Source organism: Anopheles gambiae, chromosome X (assembly GCF_943734735.2).
Source record: "Anopheles gambiae chromosome X, idAnoGambNW_F1_1, whole genome shotgun sequence".
In the NCBI taxonomy this organism is placed as follows: domain Eukaryota; kingdom Metazoa; phylum Arthropoda; class Insecta; order Diptera; family Culicidae; genus Anopheles; species Anopheles gambiae.
The window spans coordinates 21,133,555-21,161,447 of NC_064600.1; the positions used below are offsets into that span (position 1 = coordinate 21,133,555).

At 46.0% G+C, this 27,893-nt stretch overlaps 1 protein-coding gene across 13 annotated transcripts in view; it reads left to right on the plus strand.

Annotated features, from left to right (window-relative positions):
- LOC4575976 (ubiquitin carboxyl-terminal hydrolase Usp2) overlaps positions 1-27,893 on the plus strand; it is a 218,138-nt gene that overhangs the window by 106,159 nt on the left and 84,086 nt on the right. For 10 of the 13 annotated variants that reach the window (XM_061663211.1, XM_061663206.1, XM_061663202.1 and 7 more), the window contains 2 exons: positions 27,475-27,643; positions 27,855-27,884. In XM_061663211.1, the coding sequence (XP_061519195.1) occupies positions 27,475-27,643; positions 27,855-27,884 (199 nt within the window). Of the gene's footprint in view, positions 1-27,474; positions 27,644-27,811; positions 27,885-27,893 lie in introns of all 13 variants that reach the window. The other 3 variants (XM_061663215.1, XM_061663201.1, XM_061663217.1) reach the window with 2 other exon arrangements.

Consider the following 27,893-nt stretch of genomic DNA (forward strand, 5'->3'; position numbering starts at 1 on the left):
ATACGCTAATGATATCTTTGCCCCTCTGAATGCCCGTACCGAGTGCCCGACCGCCGCTCGGTTCCCGCTTGATGCCCTCTCATTCTCCCGAGAGACCCGACCTCCTACACTCACACATCACACGAAGACCCTTGCCTGTCGTCGGTGAGTGGCCTAATGTGTTAGGCAGGTTGGGCCATAACATCTCCCCCTTTAAAACACGAACGCGTCGAACCATCGCGGGGGTCTTCTATTCCTCGAAGACCGACGAGGTGAACGTAACATGGTAGTACTGGTCTCCGGGGGTGCTGTCCGCTCCGGGGAGAGTGGTTGAGGGAGAGGGTTCGAGCACGATCCTCCTGATGTATCGGTTAGTGGTAATTGATCGCTCACCAACGGAAGTTTCCATTCATCCAGAATAACATCAATGGGTAGTTGAATGGATTCGCTACCTGGCTGCAGTATCTGAGGGATGACCTTCGATGCTCGCTTCCGCATTTGGTTTTGATGTCTTCGGAGCATTCTGCCATCTGACCCTTTTAGTTGATACATGACGTTCCCCAACTTACTTATCACTTCAGCCGATATCCTTCTCCATGAATTCCGCCCATACACTTTTGTTAAAACTGCGTCACCTGGCATAAATCCTCCATAAACGATATTAGTTCCCCCTTCAATTACAGTTGGCGGGCGCAATAGATCGAGGTGGGTTCTTACGGGAAACTTAACCATCAATTCCCTTGGCGTTTCATTCCCCTCAAGCGCCGGATTAGGATTGGTACGTTACGACTGCAGAAAAGTGTCCAGCGCATCATCTATAGACATGTCTCCTGTCTGTATCTTTCTTAATGCGCGCTTTAGGGTGTCCACAAACCGCTCTGCCTGTCCGTTGGACTGCGGATGAAATGGTGGCGTAGTTATATGTTGAATGCCGTGATTGTCACAGAATTCTTTAAATGCATCACTTGTGAATTGCGGCCCACTGTCACTCCCAATTGTAAGGGGCATTCCGAAACGTGCAAATAATCTCCATAATATGGCAACCGTAGCTCGTTTAGTAGTTGTGGAAGTTTTTATAATTTCTGGCCACTTGGAAAACGCGTCCACCACTACCAGGAAGTAGGCGTCCTGAATTGGCCCAGCGTAGTCCACATATAGTCGTTGCCAAGGGCCGGAAGGTTTCGGCCACGGTGCTGGTATTGCTTGAGGTGGTGACTTGGCAGCCGCCGGTCATGGTCCACAAGTAGCTACGTAGGGGAAAGCGGGGCAAAATGGGCATGTGGGGCAAAATGGGCACCCTCTATTTAAGCATTTTTTGACTACAAAGATACTTTCCAATGCTCAAAATGTATTCATTAGAGTGTTCTATGAACACCATGTAGTTTTCATAACCCTTACATAACAAATAACTAAGAAAAATGCAAAATAAGGTTTAGCAGCATATTGATGTAATTTTTGCCACTTCGAAAATAAGCTTAAACCTGTGTCACAGGGATGCGTTGGAGTTTTTCATGATATATTTTTAAAGATATGATATTTCTATACAATTTGTCTGAAGAAAGCAAGGCGATTGAATGCTTATTTTTAATAATATAACAAAAAATACAAAAATGCTTCACGTGGGGCAAAATGGGCAGTTACGCTTGGGGCAAAATGGCCAGATGCTTTTGACATACGGCGCTTGGTGAGGCTATGGTGTTGTATTTGTCGCCTCAAAATGATAACAGACACAGCTTCATAAGATTCGATTTTGTAGATTTAAACGTTTAAAAACTGTTTTAATCTTGATAACATATTTTTGGAAGAATTTTAAGGGCTTTTCTGTCCAGCAAATCAAAAGATAGAACGAAAAATACATTTCACGAAATGTGCGCAAAAGCATAGACCATTACCTAAGCGCAGTTGTTGTGGCCCAAATTGCCCCAGTGTTTTGACGTTTCACAGTTTGTTTACATATGCCCATTTTGCCCCAGGGCTATGCCCATTTTACCCCGCGTGTCAAAATAGCTTCTCGTTAAACATCAAATTTTATTTTACATTATTTTCATGTTTTTAAGTTGTTTTTATTCTATGTGGCAATTTTAATCCATAGATAAATGGTGGAGGCATACAATAATAAAAGAAAAATTGTGTTTTGTGGAATATTCAAAGGAATATTCAGTAAACTGCTTAACATGCCCATTTTGCCCCGCTTTCCCCTACTGTATTATTTAATTGTCTATCAGCGGCCAGTACACATAACTTCGCGCAAGCGATTTCATCCGTTGGATTCCTGGATGACCACGGTGGAGCTGTTCCAAGCACTGTGCTCGCAGGTCTGCGGGTATAATCAGCCTCTTCCCCGAAAAAAATGCACTTTTTTTTTGTTAAAGAAGAGTGAGCGTATTCCATCCCCCTCTCCGGCTTAGGCGGCGCTCTAGCAGCAATCGAACACGACATCCGACACGAACAAACCCATATAATCATATGGAGGTGCACTGTCAGACACAAACAAACAAACAAGACAAACGTCAAGTCGAACATGTCAGTTGATTCTGTCTGTGATGTTCGATACCCACCTGTGCTGTGAGTACCTTGGCTGTCAAACGCTTCACAGCTACAGTAGATAGAATTCAATTCGGGACATTTTTAAGTTTACGTAGTTTGTCTCTTTTCCTTCTTCAAATTGCGTGCAAAATATTTAAAATAGCTATCAATAATTATTGTTAAACTTTTCAATCAATTATAACATCAAATATAAAGGATTGAAACGTATTAAACTATTGTGTGTACATAATCCATGTGTATGCACTGTAGGTGTTTTGGCATGGACGTTTGTTTACATTTTTCAATATTTAATTTGAATGATTTCTATGTTATTATGGATGTGAATAACTAGTAAATTATGAGTTGAATCTTCCCCCTGCAGGTGGATATTCATTTAAACTATAAAAATGCTTCATTTTCGAGACGAAAAGAAAGGCGTATTGCAGTGCATCATGACAGGTCTATAAGACATCGAACAGCTGACAGAGCACCTATCGAACAGAGTCGTGTTTGTTTGTCTCGTTTGATTGGTCCCAGAGCGCCGCCTTACCCAACCCGGCCGGTACGCTGTGGTGCGTATTACTTCATGCGGAGTCGTGTGTGCGGTTGCACCCTGGTTCACGACGCATCTTCTGCGGCGATCTGGTCTGCTGATTCTGCTTGTTACGCTGCTTTCCGTGGTGCGACGCGGTCCCTTTGGTCCTATCGCCCACACTTCGGGTGGGCAATGGGGGGTCTGCATCGTTGGTCACCACTCCAAGCACGTAAAACAATTCTCCTGAAACGAAATTTTGATAGAGCTGAAAATAGAGGAGAGAGGAGAAAAAGGAAGCTGAAAAGAAACGAAAAGAAAGAAATAAAAGATAAGTATCTTTCCAGCTTACGGTGGCCCTTGCGGCGCGGGTTGTTGCCGTGCCGCAGGGCCTGAGGGACCGTCATTTGCGTCCCTCGCCCGCCGTCTGGCCCGCCTGCAACGCCTTGCCGTTGGTGGACGCTCAACATCCCATCTCGCTTGGAGAGTGGAGAAGATTGTCCTGGCGGCTGCGCGGACGGCCTCCTACGTATCGCTGCGGGCGCACATTTCCGAGACAATGTTGTCCATTGTTACTCGGGAATGGCACCGCTGCTGCATCTCGTTCCGGATCCGATCGAACCGTGGACAGAGGAACAGCACGTGTTCAACGACTTCCACGGCGTCCCCACATTCGGGGCAGTTTGATGAGCCTTCCAGGATGCCTTTCTCGACGAAATTGGAGCGTAAGAACCCGTGCCCCGTGAGGAGCTGGGTGAGGAAAAAGTCGACTTCCCCATGCTTGCGGCTGGTCCAGAGATTAATGTCTGGAATCAGCTTCTTCGTCTTCAGTCCTGGTGCTCCTGGTTGCCCAGCATCCGTTGTCCACTGGTCCTGCCAGCGCCTCATCGTCTCCTCCCGTTGCCGCTTCCGTATGTCCGATTGAACGCCACCACTCGCTACATTTTCGATCTGGCAGCGGATATCCTCCTGCATGAGGAGGACTAACCGGGTGGTGTTGGCGACAACACAAACGGCATCATAAGAAACGGTCTGGAAGGCGCTGGCGACTCGGAGAGCCCCCGGTCGATGCGCCCTTTGGACCGATTTGCGATGGGTCTCCTTATCAAGCACCCATCGTCCCCAAGTGGCAACTCCGTATCGGATGATACTGTTGCCGACGTTTACGAGCTGTCTCCTACTGCGGCTCTTAGGACCACGCTTATTCGGCATCAGGCAGGTCAAGGCATTCGTTATCCGTGAAGCCTTATTGACCACTCTTTCCAGATGCCGGCTGTGGTGCTGTTTGCGGCAGAGGTCCACTCCCAGGTATTTCAGCGTTTCCGTGGATTGGATCGAGTGACCGCTGGTTTGTAGCTCTGCAAGCTGCGGGACATGATGGGTACAAAAGATCATGAACCCGGTCTTTTGGTGGGCAAGTTCCAATCCGACTCCTTGCAACCACCGCTCGATCCTCTCCAGGTTAGCCGTTGCTAAAGCGCTGACCTGTTCCGTGGTCCTTCCCAAGAATGTAAAGGCCATGTCGTCAGCAAAACCGATGATGTCCGCTCGTAGTCCTTCGAGCGGCAAGCGGAGTAGGTCGTCATACATGACGTTCCACAGTGTTGGTCCTAGAACCGAACCCTGAGGAATGCCAGCAGATACTGTCCTCGACACTACTCCTTCATCCGTATCGTAATGGAGCGTTCGGCCAATAAAATAGTTCCGCAGCTACGCCTGCAAATAAGGCGGAGTGTTTTTACGCTGCAGAGCTTGGCCGATCGCTGTCCAGTTTGCCGAGTTGTAGGCATTCCGGACGTCCACCGTTACCACCGCAGAGAGACGGTCCCCCTTTCGCTTTTTATCTAGAGCGACTTTCCCGTTATCCATCACCCGAGTGATGGTATCCACGGTTGAACGCCCCTTACGGAAACCGTATTGGGCGTCCGAAAGTCCCCCGGTGGACTCCAGGTGGGTTGTCAGCCTCCGCTGAATCAACAGCTCCAGCATTTTCCCCAGCACACTCAGCAGACAAATGGGCCGGTATGACGAGGGCTCCCCAGGGGGTTTCCCCGACTTGGTAAGCAGCACCAGCTGTTGCCGCTTCCATGCGTCGGGAAAAGTGCCTGCCTCCAGTAGCTGCTTATAGGTTTTGGCAAAAACGGCAGGAAAAGAATTGCCGCAGCTGCAGCCATATTCGGAATGTTGTCGTCCCCTGGAGCTTTCTTGTGGTTGAGTGAATGGTATTCTTCTTCAACTCTTCCGCCAACTCCTCCTCCGAGATCGGATCATGTGGATCCCCACCTACTTCCGTCTCGGGCCACTCCATCGGGGGACGCTCGGGAAAGAGCTCATTCACGATAAACTGGAGCTTATTGGTATCCCGTTCCATCGGAACCCGAGCTCCTTCCTACTGCTGCTTGCGGATTTGGTACGCAGGGCCAAAGCCGAACAAAATGCACTCTTCAACCGTCGTTAGTGCCTCTTTGCGGTCATGAAAACGCGCTAATTCCGAGCCGTAGCTAGTCTCACGCGGCCAGCCTTCTTGTATATAACGGTAAACCTCTCGCAGCAAATATATCGATTGGGTACTTTGTTCTACGTCTCTAAAACAAAAAGGAGAGGAATTAATTATTGCATTAACTGCTACTGACCTTATATCTTCCTCCAAGCTAAGGCTGGCGATTACGTATTCGCGTTCCGGTTTCACGTGGTGTCTTATAAGCCGCGAGAGGATGTCTGCATTCCCGAAATTCCTGATTGCACGTACTCAATAGCAAAGTCGAACAGCTGCATGGTCAGGGCAAATCGCTGCAATCTTTTAGCTGTATAGACGGGAATGCCTTTCTTCGAGCCAAAAAATCCGGAGCAGGGGACGGTGGTCTGTTTGGAGTCTGAAATGACGGCCGTATAGCATCTTATGGAACTTGGTAACTGCATAAACCAGGGCCAAGCCTTCGCGATCAATCTGACTATAGTAAAACTCCGCCTTGGTCAGCGCTCGTGAAGCATGGTGTATAACCTTAACCCTTCCATCTGGAAATTTATGGCTAATAGTAGCTCCGATTCCAACGGATGAAGCGTCTGCTGATACAATTATTTCTACCGTAGAATCGTAGTGTGTTAATAGCAGCTCTGATGACAGTATTTCTTTAAATTTCTTGAAAGCTGCTTCGCATTCTGTTGTCAATTGAAATTTGTTTTTCGTTCTTTAGAAGATTATCAAGGAGGAATCTCAGATCGCACATCATTGAAACAAATTTTCCATAATAATTAATTGTCCCTAGGAAAGATCTAACTCCGGCAATATCGGTGGGGGCTGGTAAATTCTGTATAGCGCTAATCTTCTCAGGATCTATTTTTATGCCGGGCGGTAGACGGTTGTAGTGGTATACCCCACGATGGGTATTTATTTATTTATTTATTTCATTAAATTGTCCGCCAAAGGCTTAACAATATGTTGCTTATAAACTAAGGAGAGGAAGGAATGTACGGGTTAACGAATTATGGAGTGGGAAGGGTGATAGTGTTGCGAAGGAGGGAGCGGAAACGGGAGGGTGGGATATGGTAGTCGAAGAGATCGGAGTGGTCATTGAAGGTGGCTAACGCTCGTAAGAGTGGGTCATTTTGGCCGTAACGGGTTCGGCGAAATTCAATGTAGAGGGGAGCTCTCGGGCGTAAGGGTCGAGACGGAACATAAAGGGGTATACGTGACAGGAGAGATGGGGAATCCAGGTCAGAGGAGAGAAGATTGGCAACAAAAAGGGACTGGATGATAGAATGTCTGGCCTGGATAGGTTCCAGACTAAGCAGGCGACAACGGACATGATATGGAGGAATAGAAGACTGATTAGGAAGGAAGCGACGAATGGCAATACGGGTAAATTTGCGTTGGACCTTCTCTAGCCTAGCCATGGCAGTGATACCGGGTGGAGACCAAACGACTGCAGCGTATTCAAGAGTGGGACGGACCCAACAGCAGTATAAGGACTTAAGGCACATTGGATCTCTTATCTCGCATGCTATACGAATGATTAATCCAAGAGCTTTGTTGGCTTTTTTTAGGACGAATTCGACATGTACATTAAACAGTAATTTTTCGTCCAACCATACACCGAGATCTTTCAATGATGAGACGCGAACAAGTTGAGAGCCACAAATGTAGTAGTTCCAGAGAACTTTGTGGGATGAACGACCAAACGATATGACAGAGCATTTTTGAGGCCATAAACGGAGACCATTGAGGCAACACCAATCAGAAAATTTGTCCAGCACATGCTGGAGGACATTACAGTCATAAGGTGAGGCAACAGGTAAAAAGATTTTTACATCATCGGCGTAGAGAAGACAGATATTTTGAGGGAGCACAGATACACAGTCGTTGACAAACAGTATGAAAAGCAAAGGACTGAGCACACTTCCTTGAGGTACGCCAGAGAGACCTGCGAATGTTTCAGAGAAACTATCGCAGACACGTACTTTGTGGGAACGGCCAGAAAGGTAAGATCTGAGCCAATCTAAAAGGTAACCTCCGAAGCCAAGTTTCTCAAGCTTAGCTAACAGGAGATTGATTGGTATGCTATCAAAAGCTGCTTTCATATCGGTATATATAGCGTCAATTTGGCTTGCGGATGAAAGAGCCGGATATATAACAGATAATAGACACATAAGGTTTGTAACGGTGGATCTTTTGGGCATAAAGCCATGCTGGAGAGGAGCTGGAGACATATAGCTGGAGACAATAGGAGACAGGTACGAATGAACAATCGAATCCATAATTTTGGACATTGAGCATAGTATAGCAATACCGCGGTAATTAGAACATAAAGAGCGATCGTTCTTTTTGTGAATGGAAATAAGAAATGCAGATTTCCATATTGTGGGAACGGAACCCTCTTGGATTGATCTGGAGTAAATACGGGACAGAAGGGGAGCAAGAGACGTTGCACATTGTTTTAATATGGAAGATGGAATACCGTCAGGACCAGGAGAGAACGAAGGCTTCAGTTTACTCATGGCGGCAAGGACACTTTGCGTGGTAATAGGCACATTGTTGCATGAGAAAACATCGGGAGGCGTTGTAGAAAGTCCTTCGGATACAGGGAACTGATGGGTGGCAGGATCGACAAGCAAACTTGACAGGTACTTTGCAAAAAGTTTGCATTTGTCCTGAGTGCTGGAAGCGACTTCGTCGTCTAAGAAGATGGTAGAGGGATATTCCGATTTAGAAGTGCGGGATTTGACAAAGCGCCAAAAGGACCCTGGATCCATGGAGAATCGGTCCTGTAGGCGCACAATATAGGACGTGTAGCAAGCACTGTTATATGTACGGTAAGCTTTGTCTGCATATTTATAGATCCGTAGGAAATATGGAAGACGCGAACGATTATATGCCCGGAGAGTGCGGTTTTTATCGGCCTTCAAAGCCCTTAGCGACCTGTTCGACCACGGGGAGGGTTTCAGGAGTGGACAGCAGAGAGGAAAGGAGGAGGTGATTACATTGTTGAACTTAAATACTACTTCGTCGATGTTGCTGCATTGTTCGATGAAAGACCAGTCGGTCTGCAAGATGATATCACATAGCTTTCTTATATTCGTTCTACGGAAGTTAAATCTTCGGTATCGAGATCGGTGTGATTTAGGTTGATGTTGTTGGATGACGGGGGTTGCAAACTTAACGGATAGTTCAAGTGCAGGATGATGTTGATCAAGCGCCACAAGGGGTAGGGGTGATTCCAGCACTGAAGAGCATAACTCGGCAGCGGTCGTATTTCCGAATAGAAGATCAAGTTGACGGTCACGAGAATTTTTTACTCCTGATAATTGAAGCAAGCCGTTAAACGACATTCCATCAATGAGAGCTGCATTTCCCGTAGAGGTGCTGGTCGAGGTGAAATGAAGCGGTAGCGTCGGCGACGGGAGCCAAGAGAGAGAGGGAGTGTTGAAATATCCGAGCAACAGTAACTGATCGGATGGTTTCATACGTTCCGTAATGAGACACACACTCTCATTTAGTGAATCCAGGATTTTTACACATGAGCTGCGATCAGGTGGAATGTAGATGACACCAATAATCAGAGATAAATTAACGAACTTGATGCATACCCATGAAAGCTCCAGTGACGTGAAGGTGTGCGAAATTGAATACGAAGTGAGCTTGGATGAGCATGCTATCAGGACACCGCCTCCACGAGAGCGAGAACTGGTATTTGAGCAACGGTCACAACGGTAGATCTCGTAATTATTGTCGCAAAGGAGAGAGGAAGGCACGGAGTCGTCTAGCCATGTTTCGGTAAGGGCGTACACATCGAAATTGTTCTCAGCCAGGGCTTGTCTCACGTTGAGTAATTTAGTGCGTAATCCTCTCACGTTCTAATAGTAGATGGTGAGAGAGTGAGATGATACGGCGGCTTGATGGACTGTGTTGTTGTTGTGAAGCGGAGTAACGGAGGTTATTCGTCTGAGGTTGTCGTGAATAGTGTCTCGATCGGTGGTTCTGCGTTGTTTGGATTCGGTTGCGAAGTGTGTTGCGATGGATTGTGGGCATCTAGTGGCAGTTGTCGTGTGGGTGGGCGCCAAAAATTTTGAGCAGCGGATGAACGGTGATCGATGAATTCTCTGAATATTATTCCTTTGTGCCAGGTATGAGAGGAGAGTGCCCTTTCTCGGAACTCAAGCGACATCCCTACTTTAAATGAGATAAAAGTGAGAGTGCTAGGATCGCGGTCGCGGGGCAACAGCTTATTAATGATGACGTCATCAGTGCCCAGTTGTGTTGTTATCATTTCCTTCATCTCGACGTCTGTGACCGACGGAGCTATGCGGGTAAGGTATAACCAAAACCTATTAGAGTTAGTATCACTTAATGGGACTGTCAACACGGCACGAGACGATGTTGATATAGGTGCTGTACCCGTGAGCAGTGGGGCATTAGGGTTGGTATCCGGCGGGGTAAAATCAACAAGCCTCCGCTTAGGTGGATTTCGGGATGGTGCGTTTTGTGAGTTACGATCGAGCTCACCGGGGCGAGAGCTTATAGGAGTGGCCACAGAATTATTCGTTAGAAGCGGTAAGCCAGGGGGAGCAGTAAGTAACGTAGTGTGCGTGTTAGCATTAGTAGCGTGGAACGCGGCTAGAACATCTTTCTTGACTGCGTCCAAGGCGTCCGTGAGACGACAATCAAATTCTCCAAGAAGCTCCAGCTTCAGCTTTGAAAGAGCAGCTAGCATTCCATTAAGTGAAAATCCCTTACCGGCGCGTGATTCATTGCAGCTAGTGCAGATCCAAAGAGTTTGTGAGTCAGGACGTTTCAGCTCGGACATGACCACCTCACACACACTCAAGCAGCCAAAGTGGTAAGTGGTATTACAGAAGCCAACACACTTATAGGAGACATCACTCGTTACAGGAGCAGCACAGGAGGGGCAGGATTCGGCCATGATGAAGAAAGAAACGAACGACAACACACTAACACACGCGAGGTTGAGTGTATATGATCCCGGCACGATGCGGTTTTTGGGTATTTATTGTTAGCAGCGGGAAAGAAATTTTGTAGAAATTTTTCATCAATCTGCACCTGAAGAAAAGCATCGGAGAGATCAATCTTATTGAAAATTTGGCATCGGGCTAACGTAGCAAAAATGTCCTCTGGCAGTGGAAGCGGGTACTCATGTGGTCGTAGGATGTCATTCAGCCCCGTCGAGTAATCTCCGCAAATCCGTGCATACATGTGACTTATATGGACATTCTCTCTTCCAATGGGGACCACCGCACGACCAACACGCATTCGTTGGCTTTTTTAAATACATGGTGTTTCCTCTGGGATGTGTCTGTGTTTGTTGACCGTAAGGTTGGTACTGCTGCCGATAAGACTGCTATTGATGCGATCTTTGGCCACCGTTTTTCACTGCAAACACTTGTTCCCCGTGATCATTAGCGATCAACGCGCTATCCACCTTTATATTAGTAATACGCTGGCATTCTGCCGATAGCTGCTCCAATGTTACGTCGTTCTTCTCCTCAATGCGGGCAAGCAGCCGATTGCGTATGTCGGTATCGATTTCTTCTTTAAGCAACGTGCACCAGGAAAAGACATTTAAATTGCTCCTCATTCATCCCAGCGAACTCAAAATCGACACACGCCCTATTCACGCGGCAAGCAAACGTGAGCAGAGCTTCTTTCGACGATTTAGCTATCTGCATACACTTGTAGCGTTTGCTTAGCACAGACTCTGTTCTGCCGAAAAGCGCCGTTAATTTTTCAACCGTCTCATCAAATGTCATGTCACGGAGTGCGCGGGGTAAAATAAAACTGGTATAACGTGCATGTTCTACGGTGCCCAGCTTACGTCCGAGGAGCCTTACTTTTGCACCGTCGTCGAGTCGGGAAGCGTCCCGTAGGAATGCTCTTCATCATCCATCATTTTGTTCGGGTTTAACATACTTCTACACTTACGCGAGATTGTCCCGTCTTATTAGCGCGATACACAAAATAAAACACTTAGAGTTCCATAAACGACACACTTTTAATAAATAGCACGCAAATTAAAATTCGTCGGATTTGATAAAAGAAATAAATACTTGTTTGGATTAAAATAGTCTCTCTTTTCTTTTACACTCGTCGCCACTGATATGATATGTTGCGCTGCTTAACAATGGCCAACAACGCAGGAAGGGTTTAAGCTTAAGATGTAGATAAAAACCGTGTATTCGCTAATGATATCTTTGCCCCTCTGAATGCCCGTACCGAGTGCCCGACCGCCGTTCGGTTCCCGCTTGATGCCCTCTCATTCTCCCGAGAGACCCGACCTCCTACACTCACACATCACACGAAGACCCTTGCCTGTCGTCGGTGAGTGGCCTAATGTGTTAGGCAGGTTGGGCCATAACAATTATGTGCCTATGCTGCGCTTTTAGAGGTTTACGAAGCTTCTGGAAAGTATAAACTGTTCTAGCTAAAGACTGGGTGCGTTCGTCGATCTTTGCCTACACTGCGCTTTTAGCAATAAGTTGCTATGCGTTCTCGGTTCACCTAGTTTGCCTGCAGTAACGCCTGATTTGCTTATTATGCGTCTTTCGGGTGTTTTCAAGAAGTGTGTCACAATTGTTTATATATGAACGATGGGGCCTTAATTCTTCCGGTTGCTTTGTTATGGTATGATCTGATTTGCTGAGTGTTTTATAACGAATGTGTTGCAATAGTATGGTTTGGCTTTCCGAGGTGTTACATTGAGTCTCTAGCTGATATTGTGTATTATAATAAGTTCTGTATAGCAGATATGCTACAGCAACGTACTAGATAGGATCAAACTTTCGCAAATTTATATCGAAAAATTCTTTAGTATCCTTATTGACCATAAATAAATAAATCCGAATGCCTTTTTCATTCAGGAGGCACCGTCCAAAAAGGCCATATTGCTTAATAATAGAGAATACAAATGTAGTTCATGCGCTACAATCCATATTAGCTGGGAGACATTTCTTTCTCTGAGCCATGGAAGGGCACCTTATCCCGGGTGTACTCGGACGTTTTCGTTTATTAAACCTAGTCCTTGATTTTGTGGACCTATGAGAGTGGCGAAACTCTACATCATTCGGATTTCGAGGTCGTCTATTCCAGTTCAGTGCTCCAAATGACAATGCAGAGGTCTTTATAGTTTGGATTCCAGGCATTTCGTTGGATCCATCCATCAGAAATGGTCCGTATATTGTCCAGTTTAGTGGGCCAAATGAAATTGCGAGGGTCTAGATCGTTTTATTCTCTGGCATTTGTTTCATGTAGTCCTTTTCATCAGTGGTCCAAGTGACATGGCGGGGTCTGTATCGTTCCAGTTATCTTGTAAAACATTGCAAGAACATCGTTCAATATGCTTGTAGACACCCGATTTCTGACAGGTCTCGCTTCACCTGGTCCAGTCATCGAGTTCGCTGTGCACCCCTGCGTCCTATGCCGAACTGCGAATCGCTGTCGAACACCTTCTTGGTGGGGCATGAGTCTGGCATCCTCATGACATGTCCCAGCCATCGTATTCTACCAGCCTTCGCCATCGTCAGGATTCTAGGTTTGCCGTACAGCTCAGCAAGCTGAGGTGGTTCATCCTTCTCCTCCATGTTCCATGCTCGAACACACCGCCAAAGATGGTCCGGAGGATGCGTCGCCCAAACACACTCAGAGCGTTTGCATCCTCCGTTCGAATGGTCCAGGACTCGTATCCGTAGATAACCACCGGGCGAATCAATGCGCGATATATCTCACATTTCGTGCGGACTTGAAGTCTTCTGCATCTCAGCAATCGGTGCAGCCCATAATCAGCCGTACCGGCGAACTCGTTCGTTCCTGGGAACGTTCGCCGCGACGCTCATTTTCACTCATTTCATAGCCCTCTATTTCAAAAATTAAAAAAACCTTACAGATTTTGTACTGGCCTACCTAGTGGTACAAACCTATCCACTCATGAGCGACGAATGTTTCTCGTCGAACGAGTTCGCCGGTACGGCTGAATATGTTGTAGCAAGAAGCACAAGTCTGCCCTGTGGGACAGCATCTTGTAGGCGGCATTAAGGACTGTGATGGCTTAAAAATTCAAGCTGTCACCTTTTTTGTACCCTGGGTGAATGACACCCAGCTTGCACTCCTCCTGCAGTCCTCCTGTTCCCAGAATTTCACAATCAGCTGATGCATTTCGACGGTAAGCCTCTTAGGTCCCATCATAAAGAGCTCGGCCACCAGTCCATCGCTGCCGGCAGACTTATTGCTCTTAAGCTGCTTGATGGTGCTGGCAATTCCATCCAAAGATGGCAGGGGCACCTCGTCGTCTGCGCCGATGTTGTCACTGTTGTTACTGCTGTGCTGCTGCTGTAGTGGTTGCCTTGTTCTGCCACTTGCGCCAGCCTCTCCTGCCTCGGCTCCATTCAGATGTCCTTCGTAGTAGCACTTCCACCTTTCGATCACCTCCCGCTCGTCCGTTTTGAGATTTCCTTCCGCATTCCGGCACATTGCGGTTTTAGGAGCCAACCCGCTTCGTGCCTCCTTCATTCTTCTGTAAAACAAACGGGTGTCTCCCGACTGAGAAAGCTACTCCAGCAGCTGTTCGTCTGACTCTTCAAAACGGCGCTGCTTGGCGTGGAAGAACAGGGTTTGCTGTTTCCTCAGTCGTCTGCAGATCTCCACGCTCTGACGGGTTTCATGCCGTTACATACGGGCGCACGCTGCATTCTTCTCCGATAGTTCTCGTCTGCACTCTTCGTCGAACCATTCCTTTCTTTCTCTACGTGGTAAGCGGCTGATCTTGTGTTCGGCTGCAGTGGTGATGGCTCGTTCCACCATACACCATTGGTCTGCGAGGGGCATCACGGTGATGTTGTTGTCAGCCGGAAGCGCTTCCCCAAGCGCTGTCGCATACCCCTCCGCCACATCAGCACACTTCAACCGGTTCAGATTGAGCCATGGGGTGGGCTGTCTCCGTTGGTTGTTAACCACGGAGAGTTTCTGGCGCAGCTTTACCATGACCAGGAAATGGTCCGAGTCGAAGTTTGCGCCTCTATACGTTTTAAAGTCGATAATATCCGAGAAGTGCCTTCCGTCAATCAGAACGTGGTCGATTTGAGACTTAGAATTACCGCTAGGGTGTCTCCAGGTGTAACTAAGGCGGCGTGTATGCTGGAAGAAGGTGCTGCGCATGTATATGTGCTTGGAGGAGGCAAAGTTTATCAGCCTGAGACCGTTTGTCAGCGCGTCTCTTCACCGCCGCGGTAGATCGTGCAGTTGCTACGGTAGTGACGCACCGTCACGCCTTTCCAGCATACCTTTTTTAGTGTTACTATTTCGAAGCCACGGGCCGAGACCTCGTCGAACGCAATTTGGGTCTTTACATCCGATGAGAGGGTTTTGCAGTTCCATGCCCCGAACGTCCATTCGTAAGTCCTTTTTCCTTGCGAGTGTCTGAATCGATTCGTCCGATAAGATTTTTCTCGTTAACTTTTCGTTGGATGCGGTTTTTTATGAGGGTGGCTAGCAAGGCCTCTCCCCTATCCTGCAGTCTTGTTTTGAGGCCTACGCTCGCTGACCTTTAAGAATTTTACAGCGAGCCAAGTTGGGAGAAACCAGGACAGCCCTTCGGGATGAGGCATACGCTGGAAGGAAGCCGCTCCTAACATGGACAACAGACGCTCCCAGGTAGAGTCATGAAGATCAATCATCTACCCCCCTCTCAATTTAGCTATGCAACCCATCCGCCCAAGGGGTTGAGTTTCCCGGTATATCCAAGCTTGGATAATTAGAGACATGTTACCATTCTGTAAGATGGGGACGTATTGAGTAGGAGTAGGAGGTGGAGAGCCTTTGTTAACCTTATAGAGGCTTCGGATTAACCCCCGTATCAGCGAGGTATTGTTACAATGCTGCCAAAATCAGCTTCTTCTTCTTCATTGGCACAACAACCGTTGTCGGTCAAGGCCTGCTTGCCCCACTGGTGAAGTGAGCTTGGCTTTCAGTGACTTATTGTTACCATAGCAGGATAGTCAGTCCTACGTATGGGGGCACGGTCTATTCGGGACTTGAACCTATGACGGGCATGTTGTTAAGTTGTACGAGTTGACGACTGTACCACCAGACCGGCCAAAATCAGCAGTCCTACGAAAAAAATAATCAGGACCTACGTAGACGTGACGTACAGATAGGTGAACGCACTTTTGAAGTTGTCCAGCAATATACCTATCTTTTGTCAAAGGTCAGTTCCGACAATAGCATGGTACCTGAGTTGCGCTCAAGAATGCTGGCTGCCAACCGTTCATTCTACAGTCTGAGATAGCAGTTCACCTCAAAGAATCGGTCGCGAAGGACGAAACTGGGACTATCTTCTTCTTCTTCTTGGCCTGCTCAATGAGCACGTCTCGTAGACATGGCCAGGTCGCCAATTCGTTTCCAGGAAACTCGGTCCTGGGCTGCAGTCCTCCAACCACGGCTGCATCCGATCTCCGACAGGTTCGACTCCACCTGATCCAGCCAGCGAGCTCGCTGTGCTCCTCTACGCCTCGTGCCGAACGGGTCGCTGACGAGCACCTTCCTGGTGGGGCATGAGTCCGGCATCCTCATCACGTGCCCCAGCCAGCGTATCCTTCCGGCTTTGATGACCGTCAGGATGTCTGCACCGCCAAACAGCTCAGCTAGCTCGTGGTTCATCCTCCTTGTCCACACGCCGTGCTCGCACACACCGCCAATGATAGTCCTTAGCACCCGCCGTTCGAAAATGGCGAGTGCATTGGCGTCCTCCGTCAGCATAGTCCAAGGCTCGTACCCGTAGAGGACTACCGGACGTATCAGTGTGCGATATATGGCGCATTTCGTGTGTTGTTGGAGTCTTCTGGATCGCAGGAGTTTGTGGAGCCCGTAGTATGCACGACTTCCCTGAACAATGCGCCTTCGGGTTTCGCTGCTTACGTTGTTGTCCGAAGTTACGATTATGCCAAGGTAGCAAAACTCCTCTACCAGCTCGAGATCGTCGCCGTCAACTGATACTCTGCTTCCGAGTCGGGCTCTATCACGGTCAGAGCCCCAGGCAAGCAGGTACTTTGTCTTCGTCGCATTGATCCTCAATCCAATCCTAGCGGCTTCGAGTTTCAGTCGGGTGTACGCCTCGCACACCGCCGCAGATGTTCACCCGGTGATGTCGATGTCATCCGCGAAGCGAAGGAATTGGAGAGTTCGGGTGAAAATCGTGCCCCGGATGTCGAAACCCGCGCTTCGCATGACACCTTCCAGAGCGATGTTGAACAGCAAACAGGAGAGTCCATCCCCTTGCCTCAGACCCCGGTGAGATTCGAACGCTTCTGACAGCATGTTCGTCACTCTCACCTTGCACTGCACCCCGTCCATAGTAGCCCGCAACAGTCGTACCAGCTTCCCAGGGAATCCGTGCTGCTGCGTGGTGTTCCATAGTTCGGTCCGATCTATGGTATTGTAGGCCGCCTTGAAGTCGATGAACAGGTGGTGCGTAGGGATCTGGTGCTCTCGGCATTTCTGGAGGATCTGCCGTAGAGTAAAGATTTGGTCGGTAGTTGATTTGCCTCCAACAAATCCAGCTTGATAGCTGCCGACGAAATCTGTAGCAAGAGGCAAAAGTCTGCAGAAGAGTATTCGGGACAGGATCTTGTAGGCAGCATTCAGGACTGTGATGGCCCGGAAGTTAGCACAGTCCAGCCTGTCGCCCTTTTTGTACACTGGGTGTATGACACCCAGTTTCCACTCGTCCGGTAGTTCTTCCTGATCCTAAATCCTCACAAACAGCCGATGCATGATGACGGCAAGCCTCTCCGGACCCATCTTGAACAGTTCGGCCACCAGACCATCGCTGCCAGCTGACTTGTTACATTTCAGCTGTTTGATGGCCCTGATGACTTCGTCCAAAGATGGCGGGGGCACTTCGTTATTGTCATGCTGGCTGTCGTAGGGTTGCTCTCCTCTGCTTCCTGCGTCTGCTCTGGTATCTGCTCCGCTCAGGTGTCTGTCGAAGTAGCACTTCCATCTGTCGATCACCTCTCGCTCGTCCGACAGGATATCTCCCTCCTCACTGCGGCATATAGCGGTAATGGGAGTAAACCTGCTCCGTGCCGCATTCAGCATCCTGTAGAACTTACGAGTTTCCCCCGACTGGGATAGCTGCTGCATGAGTTGCTCGTCCGACTCTTCGAAGCCGCGCCTCTTGTCCTGGAAGAGTAGGGTCTGCTGCCTTCTCAGTCGTCTGTAGTCTTCCACGTTCTGCCGGGTCTCGCGCTGGAGCATGCGGGTCCGCGCGGCGTTCTTCTCGGAGAGTGCTCGTCTGCACTCATCATCAAACCATTCCTTCCTCTGGTTATGGGTCACGCGGCCAATTGTTCGCTCGGCCGTGCTGCTGATGGCTTGCTCCACCATGCGCCAGTGGTCATTAAGAAACATCGCCTCGGTAGTGATGTCCTCCGGCAGCGCTTCCCCAAGCGCGATTGCGAAGTCTCTTGCCACAACAGCTTGTTTCAGCCGGTCTGTGTTCAGCCTTGGGGTGGGCTGATAGCGCAGTTTGTTGGCCACGCACAGTTTCTGGCGTAACTTAACCATAACCAGGAAATGGTCTGAGTCGACGTTTGCTCCTCTATAGGTCCTTACGTCGATTATGTCCGAGAAGTGCCTTCCATCGATGAGAACGTGGTCGATCTGGGAAAGTGTTTGCTGCGGTGATCTCCAGGTGTAACTGAAGCGAGGTGCGTGCTGGAAGAAGGTGCTGCGAATGTTCATGTGCTTGGAGGAGGCGAAGTTTACGAGCCAAAGCCCGTTGTCGTTGGTCAGCCGGTGGGCACTGAAACTTCCTATCGTTGGTTTAAATGCCTCCTCCCGTCCGACCTGAGCATTAAAATCCCCGATGACAATTTTTACGTCGTGTTGTGGGCAGCGGTCGTACTCCCTCTCTAACTGCGTATAATAATTATCTTTATCGTCATCGGTGCTTCCAAGGTGCGGACTATGCACATTTATGATGCTCAGGTTGAAGAACCTGCCACGAATCCTCAACCTGCACATCCGTTCATTGATCGGCCACCACCCGATCATTCGCTTTCGCATCTCACCTTTGACCAAGAACGCCGTACCGAGTTCATGCTTTTCACCACCGCTTTGGTAGATCATGCAATCACTGCAATACGGGCGCTCCGTCACTCCTTTCCAGCGCGTCTCCTGAAGTGCTACTATTCCGAAGCCACGGGCCCTCACCTCGTCCGAAAGAATGCGGGTACTTCCGGGTGCTGTGAGAGATCTGCAGTTCCATTTTCCGAGTTTCCAATCATTTGCCTTGTTCGGTTGCGTGGGTCGGTATCGGTTGGTCCGGTTCAAAATCCTTTGGTTTCCTTTCGTTGCGTTTACGTTTTTCCAGGGGTTTCCTTGCAAGACCTTTCCCCCAACCTCCAGTCTCGTCGTAGGGCCTACGCATCCTAGCTGATTAAAGTCCCGTAGGATGCCAGGACAGAAGGGGCAACCAGCCGCCCCTAACATGGAGAACAGACGCTGGTCGCCCCCCCCCCCCCCCCCCCCGCTCAATTTAGCCATATAGCCCATCTTCCCAAGGGGTTGGGTTTCCCCGTATACCCAAGCTCAGATATTTGGAGAAATATGTTACCGTTCTGTACGCCGTGGACGTATTGAGTCGGAGTAGGGTATGGAGATCCTATATTAGCCTTCGAGAGGCGTCAGACCATACCCGTATCAGTGCGGTATTGCTACAAACACTGACAACAGAACTAACTTATACTATACAGTACCTATATAGTACCGGTACTCACATATGCCTCTGAGACATGAACACAGTCCAAATCTCACGAAACCCATCTGGCCGCGCTGGAGAGGGTGATGCTCAGAAGGATACTTGGCCCCGTATGTGTGGAAGGACAAAGGAGGAGTCGTTATAACGATGAGCTATACGAGATGTACAATGACCTTACTGTCGTGGAGCGTATCAAACTCGCCAGGTTCCGGTGGGCTGGCCATGTTGTACGCATGGAAACGGACAACCCAGCCCGTAAAGTCTTTTTAGGCCGTCCACAAGGACAGAGGTATGGTAGTTATAAAATTGAGGGGGTAAGTTGGCGTGGGAGCGTCCGCCATTAAGGCCGGGATAACGAACTGCCAGACGAAGGCGCGAGACCGTGAGTGGTTTTGGACACTGAGGCAGGCAAAGACTGCAAAGCGGATATAGCGCCGGATAGTTGAATTACATAGTTTTTAGACAGAACATTCTTAGATTTATGTATTTTATTATTAAATGAATTATTTTATCAGAAGAATACCTGTTGTCGCCCGGCCGCCGTCGTACACCGACCAGCCGCGAAGGTGACTGGTCCTGGCGATGCCTTCGGCTTTCGTGCGTCAAGTATATGCCCGCTGCCTTCCCGTGCAGTCGCAGCGGATGGACGAAGCGAACCCGCTGACCACGGTCTTGCACCAAGTGCTTCCTTCCCGCATCGTCTTCACCGACAGAGATTCGGCTGCCTTCCAGCTAGTTACCCCAAGTTTGTGGGGGCCTATGTGGACAGAAGGGGAATCCTGCCAATGTCGACCACCGTGGTTAGTTGACACGAGGAAACGAGCCCGGGTATTCAAGGAGAGGATGGTTACCACGCCTTCTCGCCAGGTAGTGTCCAGTCAAGATTGCCTTGGGTAGGGTCTCGAAAGGAGTACATGGCTTGCGTGGAACGGATCTAAGTACTTTCGGATGTTCAGAAGTAAAAGTCTGTTGCACAAAATTTCTCCTTTTGCTACTGGAGTTTATTTTTATTTAATCGGAGTCGTTTACAGAGTGCTGCAATAGCGATTGTTTGTATGATACTATTTATAAAAGGAGTACTATTTTATAACGTAATAGCAAAAATATTATTTGCTGCGCGGAATTTAACTAGGGCTCGTGTGCACAAGTTCACTGAGTTGCACCCGACACCGCGCAACAGTATTGCACGTGGTCTGCTTTGAACCGGTTTTGCGGGCTTAGCAGTAACGGTACTACTAAGCTCCGCCTATGCTCACTGGCACTCATATTGTCTATGCTCACTAGTATCCATGTCGCGTGAGCGTCACCTGTCATATCCACAGATATTTAATGGATCGAGTTCCTGATAATCAAGACTGTTCCTGTTTATTCATCTATATAGATTTACCTATCAACTCACATGTATTCAAATGATTGCTATGGTAGATATTAACTGCCTACGATTATAATGCCTGACAAAAAGACTCGAAGCTTTGAGATAAGATCGCTGGGATAGTTTGACAGCTCCTAGGATTGGATATTTTTCTTTTTTTTTTATTTAAACGAGACATTTAAGTCAACCCTCGTAAAATCGGGTAATTCAGCTAATAACAAATCTTCTTCTTGACTGAACAACCTTCAAGCTTATGCCAACCTAAAAAGAATTTCTCTACTTTTATGTACCACGCAGCCGAGTAGGCAGTCATTACTAGGAGACCGGTTCATAGGAAGATTAACCTCGTCGGAATTTGGTTACCACGGACTGGATGGAAATATATACTAGTGGATAATCGTAGTAACGATGCATTCTGTTACTGCAACGGCCAGTAATCTAGGCTGAAAATCGCATGTTAATTTTCTGTGTGGTTTTGTATGGAGTGTTTACATGATTTCAGCCACCAACTCTAAAACTCCATAAAAAAAGCTGAATAGAATCGTGAAGGACCATTCTAACAGTTTTTCATGTTTTTGTACATAAAATGTCGGCAACCTAAAGTCGGACACCTCATATTTTCACTTTTCATCTGAATTTGCGGCACCCTGCCAGTTCCCTAGACTTTCTTTGGCTATGTCTCTGCAAAAAATCAGATTGCTACTTTGACTGTTTTTAAGGTATGACATGTAAGCGGTCCAGCTAAAGTCGGACATTCTCGATTTCTTTGCAGAATTACCATGTAGCTGGCCAAAATTGGCCAATATGGTTCTAAAATTGTTGGATATCAGTTATTAAAGGCCCATCGTGTGGTTTGGGTGGTCATCTGCGTATAACATAAGGTTATACGCAGATGACCACCTATACGCACCAGATGGCTATACGCACTACGATCTGAATCAGCAAAATACCGTTAGTGGAACAAACGTAACAAAGTAATTTTGAAGAGAGCTATTGTTTCTCATAATTTTAGAGTTACTTAAACTTTTAGAAGTATCAAAAATGAAGGAGTAGAAGAAATGTCTTTAAAGACCTAATTGACTCAATTCCGTTGTTCATTGTTTAGATAGAATAACTACTGCTACGAATTGGTTGAACATTTTTGTTCTTTGCGTTTACTGAGTATGTTTGAACATGTTAATAACATAAATCGTATCTATCTTTAGCAAGGTAATGAATAAGACTTCTTGTCATTAGCGCTCATGGGGATATCTTTCTAGATACCGTAACAAGTTAAACGGTTTTAAGCACGTATGTTTCTTCCGAATTTTAACAGACTGCACAACATTTTACGCATCAAACCCTATGTTTTTGTTTTATTGATGCATAAATTCTAATTCAACAATAAGGTTTAGAGGATTCTTTGACCGTTTGCCTCAAACATTGAACCAAATTATTCCTTACTAGCTTAAAGCTTATCGTTATAAATTTGTTACAACCGATAGCTTTGACGCGGTCTTCTAAGATTCTGTTTTGTTGTCTTATGCATTGATTATGTCCACGTAGTCTTAAGCTCGATGTCTCTAACATGAATCATTATTTTTTGTATCTACCAACCGCAATACAGGGTTTTGCAGGAGTTCTCATAGCTGTGGGACACTTTATTGAGTCGTTCTTACACGAAATGAACTTAATGTAATGGGAAATGAACTGTATAGCATGCTTATTGGACAAATCCGATAGGAATTTCCAAGGAGCCTGTCCAAAAAGGGTGCCAAAGACTCTAATTTCCATCATATGAAGTTCACTTGACCATATGAAAAAGTTAAGAAAGTGTCCCACAACTATGAGAACCACTGAAAAACCCTCTAACGGATCCTTTTGAAGACTTCTCCACATAGTTGTATCAAAATATTTCATTATTATTAATTTGTTTCTTGTCTTTTTCTTGTATTAATTGAGGTTTAAGGATTATTAATTAAACTGAAAAAAAATTCTCAATAACCTCATTCCTGATATTTCTAAAGTTTATTCACTTTAAAATCATGAATAACAATAATACCTTCTTCTAAATTACGTTGATATTTAAATTGGTTAATCCGGACCTTGCAGCGCACGACTTAGGTTAGATATACGGGGCGAGTACCGGCTTCGAACGACTTTGAAATTTTTTTATCTTAATTATAGCTTCATCTTTCTTCATCCTATGCAAGGCTGAATGTGCTACCGTCATCGTTATATTACTATCATATATCCGATTTGATTTTGAAAATCTAGTTTTTTTCACTTTTTTATCATAATACTTTTACTATTATTAAATTTGTTTATTTTAAATATTTTTTTTATAATTATAAGATAAGAGATTGCGAGATTTAGCGTCATCGCTTTTCATCGACAAATTCAAATTTGTCAAGAGACAGTTTAGCTTTTCATTTAGGATTTAACAATGTAAGGTTTTGCACATTTGTTTACTTAATCTAGCTTGACCTAACGAAAAAATAAATTATGAACTATTATTTACGTCAAAAAGAGCCCTTAGAAGAAGGAACTCAGATTGTTGGGTTTTTTTCTTTGATCCGTTCGGTCATTTCATAGGCGATTTCAGTTTGAGGTTTATTGCCAGTTGAATCGTACAATTCTTCGAGCCTCATCCAGCGTGGGGCATTCACGATTAGACGCAAAAAACGATTTAATCCCACCTGGACTTTGCGGATGTTTGTGTAAGCACTACGTTGCCATACAGGGATGCCGTACGTTGCCGCTGGTAAGATTATTTGCTTATATACAGCAATTTTGTTTTTTTAGACACAGCCGGGAATAACTATTCAGTAAAGGGAAAAGTTTTTTCAGCAGTGTGATCATTCGAGTTGAAAGTTCCTTAGTGTGATAGTTGTATAGGAGCTTATTATCAATGATCAGACCCAGATATTTCACCTTCTGAAGCCAAGGGATTGATATTTCACCCACAATTAGTTCATGAGTAGTGGGTTTCACTAGTTTATGTCTTAGGCGAAGGGGGACAATCATGGCTTGTGTCATGGTATTATTAATTCGGATCTTCCATTCAAAAGCATAGTCTTGCAAGATGTCCTAGGATCGTTGCGCTCTACGTCTTAGTTCTGCTGGTGTTCTACCTTTTGATGCAATAGCCGTGTCGTCTACGAATAGAAACAACTCAGTGCCGTTCGGAAGAACAGGAAGATCCGCCGTAAACAGCAAATATAGAAGCGGCCCCAAAATACTGCCTTGTGGTACGCCAACTGGAACACGTTGCACCTGAGATACACAAGGGCCAAGGACAACTTGAAAGGTGCGCTGATGCAAATAATTCTTGATAATTTTAATCAGGTATAATGGAAGTTGGTACTGAAGGAGCTTGTGGATGAGCCCATCATGCCATACATTGTCGAACGCCTTCTTGAGATACGCTTGTTCTCTAATAAAGCATTTTGTAGGCCGATTAGTTGGTGAGTTGTTGAATGTCCAGGCCGAAAACCAAACTGTTGTGGTGATAAGATTTGAGACTCGTTGACAATGGTTCGCAGTCTCCAGAAAATCATCGTTTCAAACAGTTAGCCAAAAGAGCTCAGCAGGCTGATCGGACGATAACTGGAAGGTTGTGTGGGATCTTTACCAGGCTTGAGAATCGGGATCACTTTACCACATTTCCAGGATTGTGGGAAAATGTTTAGGTCAAGGCAACCGTCGAATATATTCATCGGCAATGTCAGAGCTCGGATATTCAGACGTTTAAGGCAGATGTTAAAAATGCCATCAAAGTCTGGAGCTTTCATGTTCCGAAGACGTTTGACGGCGGCTTCGATCTCTGTGACTGTAACACGTTGTTCAGGTGGTAAAGTTGGTGGTACGTTATCAATTGCAGTGTTGGATGCAAAGACACCACTATCATGGGGACTATTGATCGAGAGTCCAATACGATGAGCCGCAGCAAATTATTCAGCAAGAGCAAGAGTTGATCTTTTCAATAGCGGTAATAAGCAGTTTATCAAGAGCGGCGCTCTTTAATGGTGGTATCGGACGAGGTTTTTCAATAATTTCGCCATTTTCCAAAAGGCAGATGAATGTGCTGGGGTTGCTCTACTTTCCTTGAAAGTTTGTGTTGCGGATTATAGCGACTCGGTCTGAGATTGTAGTTTTAATTGCTGGTCTCCACTTCTTTGGAATTGACGTCGAAGTGTGTTTCACGAAGTGTTTCAACAATAAGTGCGATGTCAATGCAATGTTGATGAAGAAAATCGCTTAGAGAAATTTGTTTAGCCCTCACCGACTGCGCGTTCCATAACACAATTCGGAGATCATCCATTAAGCATGAGTAATTCTCCGATAACGGCGAGTTGCTCAGTCTTGTTGCGGCATAGACGGATCTTCGATATCATCTTTTTAAAAATGTTAAAAAGCTCCTCCATAGAAAAAAGTTCCCCATCAACAGCAGACGTTGATACGTCTGGGGCGTTTCGCGCATTCTCCAAACGTTGCGCGAGTGTGATGAAGCCAGGTGGGGAGCGCATTACTTCTGGTACAGTACGATTTGATGGTAACACTATACTACTCTAGGGAGAGGACGGTCGAACGGTGGTAGACGGTGTCACTGGATGTTATTGCTGGTGGAGCTGATGCTAGTGGTCTCAAGTTTATAGGCCGAATACCCAGGTTTGGCAAGTGCTGATGTTTTGTCTGACGACGAGTCGCCTGTTGTCTAATCTCTACATACTTGGTTGGGCGAGGACAGATTTTTGATCATCAGCCCGGTGAGGGCCCGCGCAGTTTGAGCATTTCAATGCTTCCTGTTGTTCTTTGGTTGGACAGATGTCAGTGATGTGCTGACCTGCACATAGAGCACATCGTGGAATGATGTTGCAGTGCCGCGTACCGTGACCGAATTCCTGGCATCGGTGACGCTGCGTTGGACCCTTTTTATTTCCACGGTACGGTTCCCATCTAATAATTACTTGTTGAATTGTTCGGACCATCTTCATTTTTTTCAGTGGACAGGTTCCACGCTTAAAATGCGCAAGATACAACCTGGAATGAATTGTATTAATGCGCCTTTTAATTTCAAACGTCTCGATGACGTCAAGTTGGTATACTCCCCGGAGTTCTTCTTCTATTTCGTGAATTTCCATTTCTGGAAGTCCTCGTAGATCGGCCTTGAATGGACGATCATGTTTAGCTTGTTAGTCTTCGAACACGCGATGATTGAAGTAGGGGAAAGCGGGGCAAAATGGGCATGTGGGGCAAAATAGGCACCCTCTATTTAAGCATTATTTGACTACAAAGATACTTTCCAATGCTCAAAATGTATTCATTAGAGTGTTCTATGAACACCATGTAGTTTTCATAACCCTTACATAACAAATAACCAAGAAAAATGCAAAATATGGTTTAGCAGCATATTGATGTAATTTTAGCCACTTCTAAAATAAGCTTAAACTAGTGTCGCAGGGATGCGTTGAAGTTTTACATGATATATTTTTAAAGATATGATATTTCTTTACAATTTGTCTGAAGAAAGCAAGGCGATTGAATGCGTATTTTTTTAAATATAACAAATAATACAAATGTGCTTCACGTGGGGCAAAATGGGCAGTTACGCTTGGGGCAAAATGGCCAGAAGCTTTTGACATACGGCGCTTGGTGAGGCTATGGTGTTGTATTTGTCGCCTCAAAATGATAACAGACACAGCTTCATAAGATTCGATTTTGTAGATTTAAACGTTCAAAAGCTGTTTTAATCTTGATAACATATTTTTGGAGGAATTTTAAGGGCTTTTCTGACCAGCAAAACAAAAGATAGAACGAAAAATACATTTCACGAAACGTGCGCAAAAGCATAGACCATTACCTAAGCGCAGTTGTTGTGGCCCAAATTGCCCCAGTGTTTTGACGTTTCACAGTTTGTTTACATATGCCCATTTTGCCCCAGGGCTATGCCCATTTTACCCCGCGTGTCAAAATAGCTTCTCGTAAAACATCAACTTTTATTTTACATTATTTTCATGTTTTCAAGTTGTTTTAATTCTATGTGGCAATTTTAATCCATAGATAAATGGTTGAGGCATACATTAATGAAAGAAAAATTGTGTTTTGTGGAATATTCAAAGGAATATTCAGTAAACTGCTTAACATGCCCATTTTGCCCCGCTTTCCCCTACCAATTCCACTGAGTCGAAATTTCGGCTGAACCCTCGTGATTGAAGCTCCGGTCAAAGCTCAGTAATGGATATTGTTTTCACAACAATTGGTGGTGGTTTGTAAGTTGGTCCAGGGGATGTACTTACATTTTGACCTGCCAATGGAGCGGTAGGTACTGCAGGTGGATTGACCGACAGGCCGGTGGATGTTTTATCGGTAGACATTCGAATAGAGTTATTTTTCTTCCGACGAGATACTACAGTAAATTCATTTCGAATTTCCTCTTGATCCATGATATCAGAGGTGCAGGTTTCAAGTACACTCTTATTGTTTTCTGGCAGGCCAACTGTCATCCTCTTGTTAACGGCAATCAAGGAAGAGACACGCCGCATGGAGCATTTCGATTCCTCGGAGTCCGATTCACTAAAGTCGTCTCTTACACGTTTTGTAAGTTTTTTCCCCTTCCCCAACATAATCGAAGGAGAGGTCAAAATAAAATCAAAATCAAACAAATTCAGCTTTGTGAGCGATTTTTCGGGAGCACAAAAAATACGGTGTCTACCCGTCAAAGGCTACTTGATATCTAATACTTTTACCATACCACCGAAAATGGGTGAATAATTGTTCGTAAAGCTAATTTTCAATATTTTGTGTTTCCTTTTCATCAACAGCTTCAACCCAGAATAAACTTGAACAAACAACAAACATCGCCAAAAACAAACGAACGCGAAGATGATCAATATCCGAATAAATCGCCATCATCTGCTAGAATTATAAAACCCAGTTTAAATTATGAAAGATGTACAGAAGTCCATGATTCTCTACGGAACACAAGAGAAGGTACAGTATACTTCTAAATATAATTGAATCAACGCATATTTGATTATAAAGAAAGTAATAATATCAGCTAATTCGTGCTCAAACTTATATAAAACCATACAATTAAGTCTATGAATACAACAATTAGCAATTATTATTTTAATAATGAAATTATGGAATTGTTTAAAGCAAATGTCATAAGCAATTTCCTCATCGACGTTGTTTCTCGCAGGCATGCTTCGGTTATGTGGCATAATAACAGGTAGGAAAT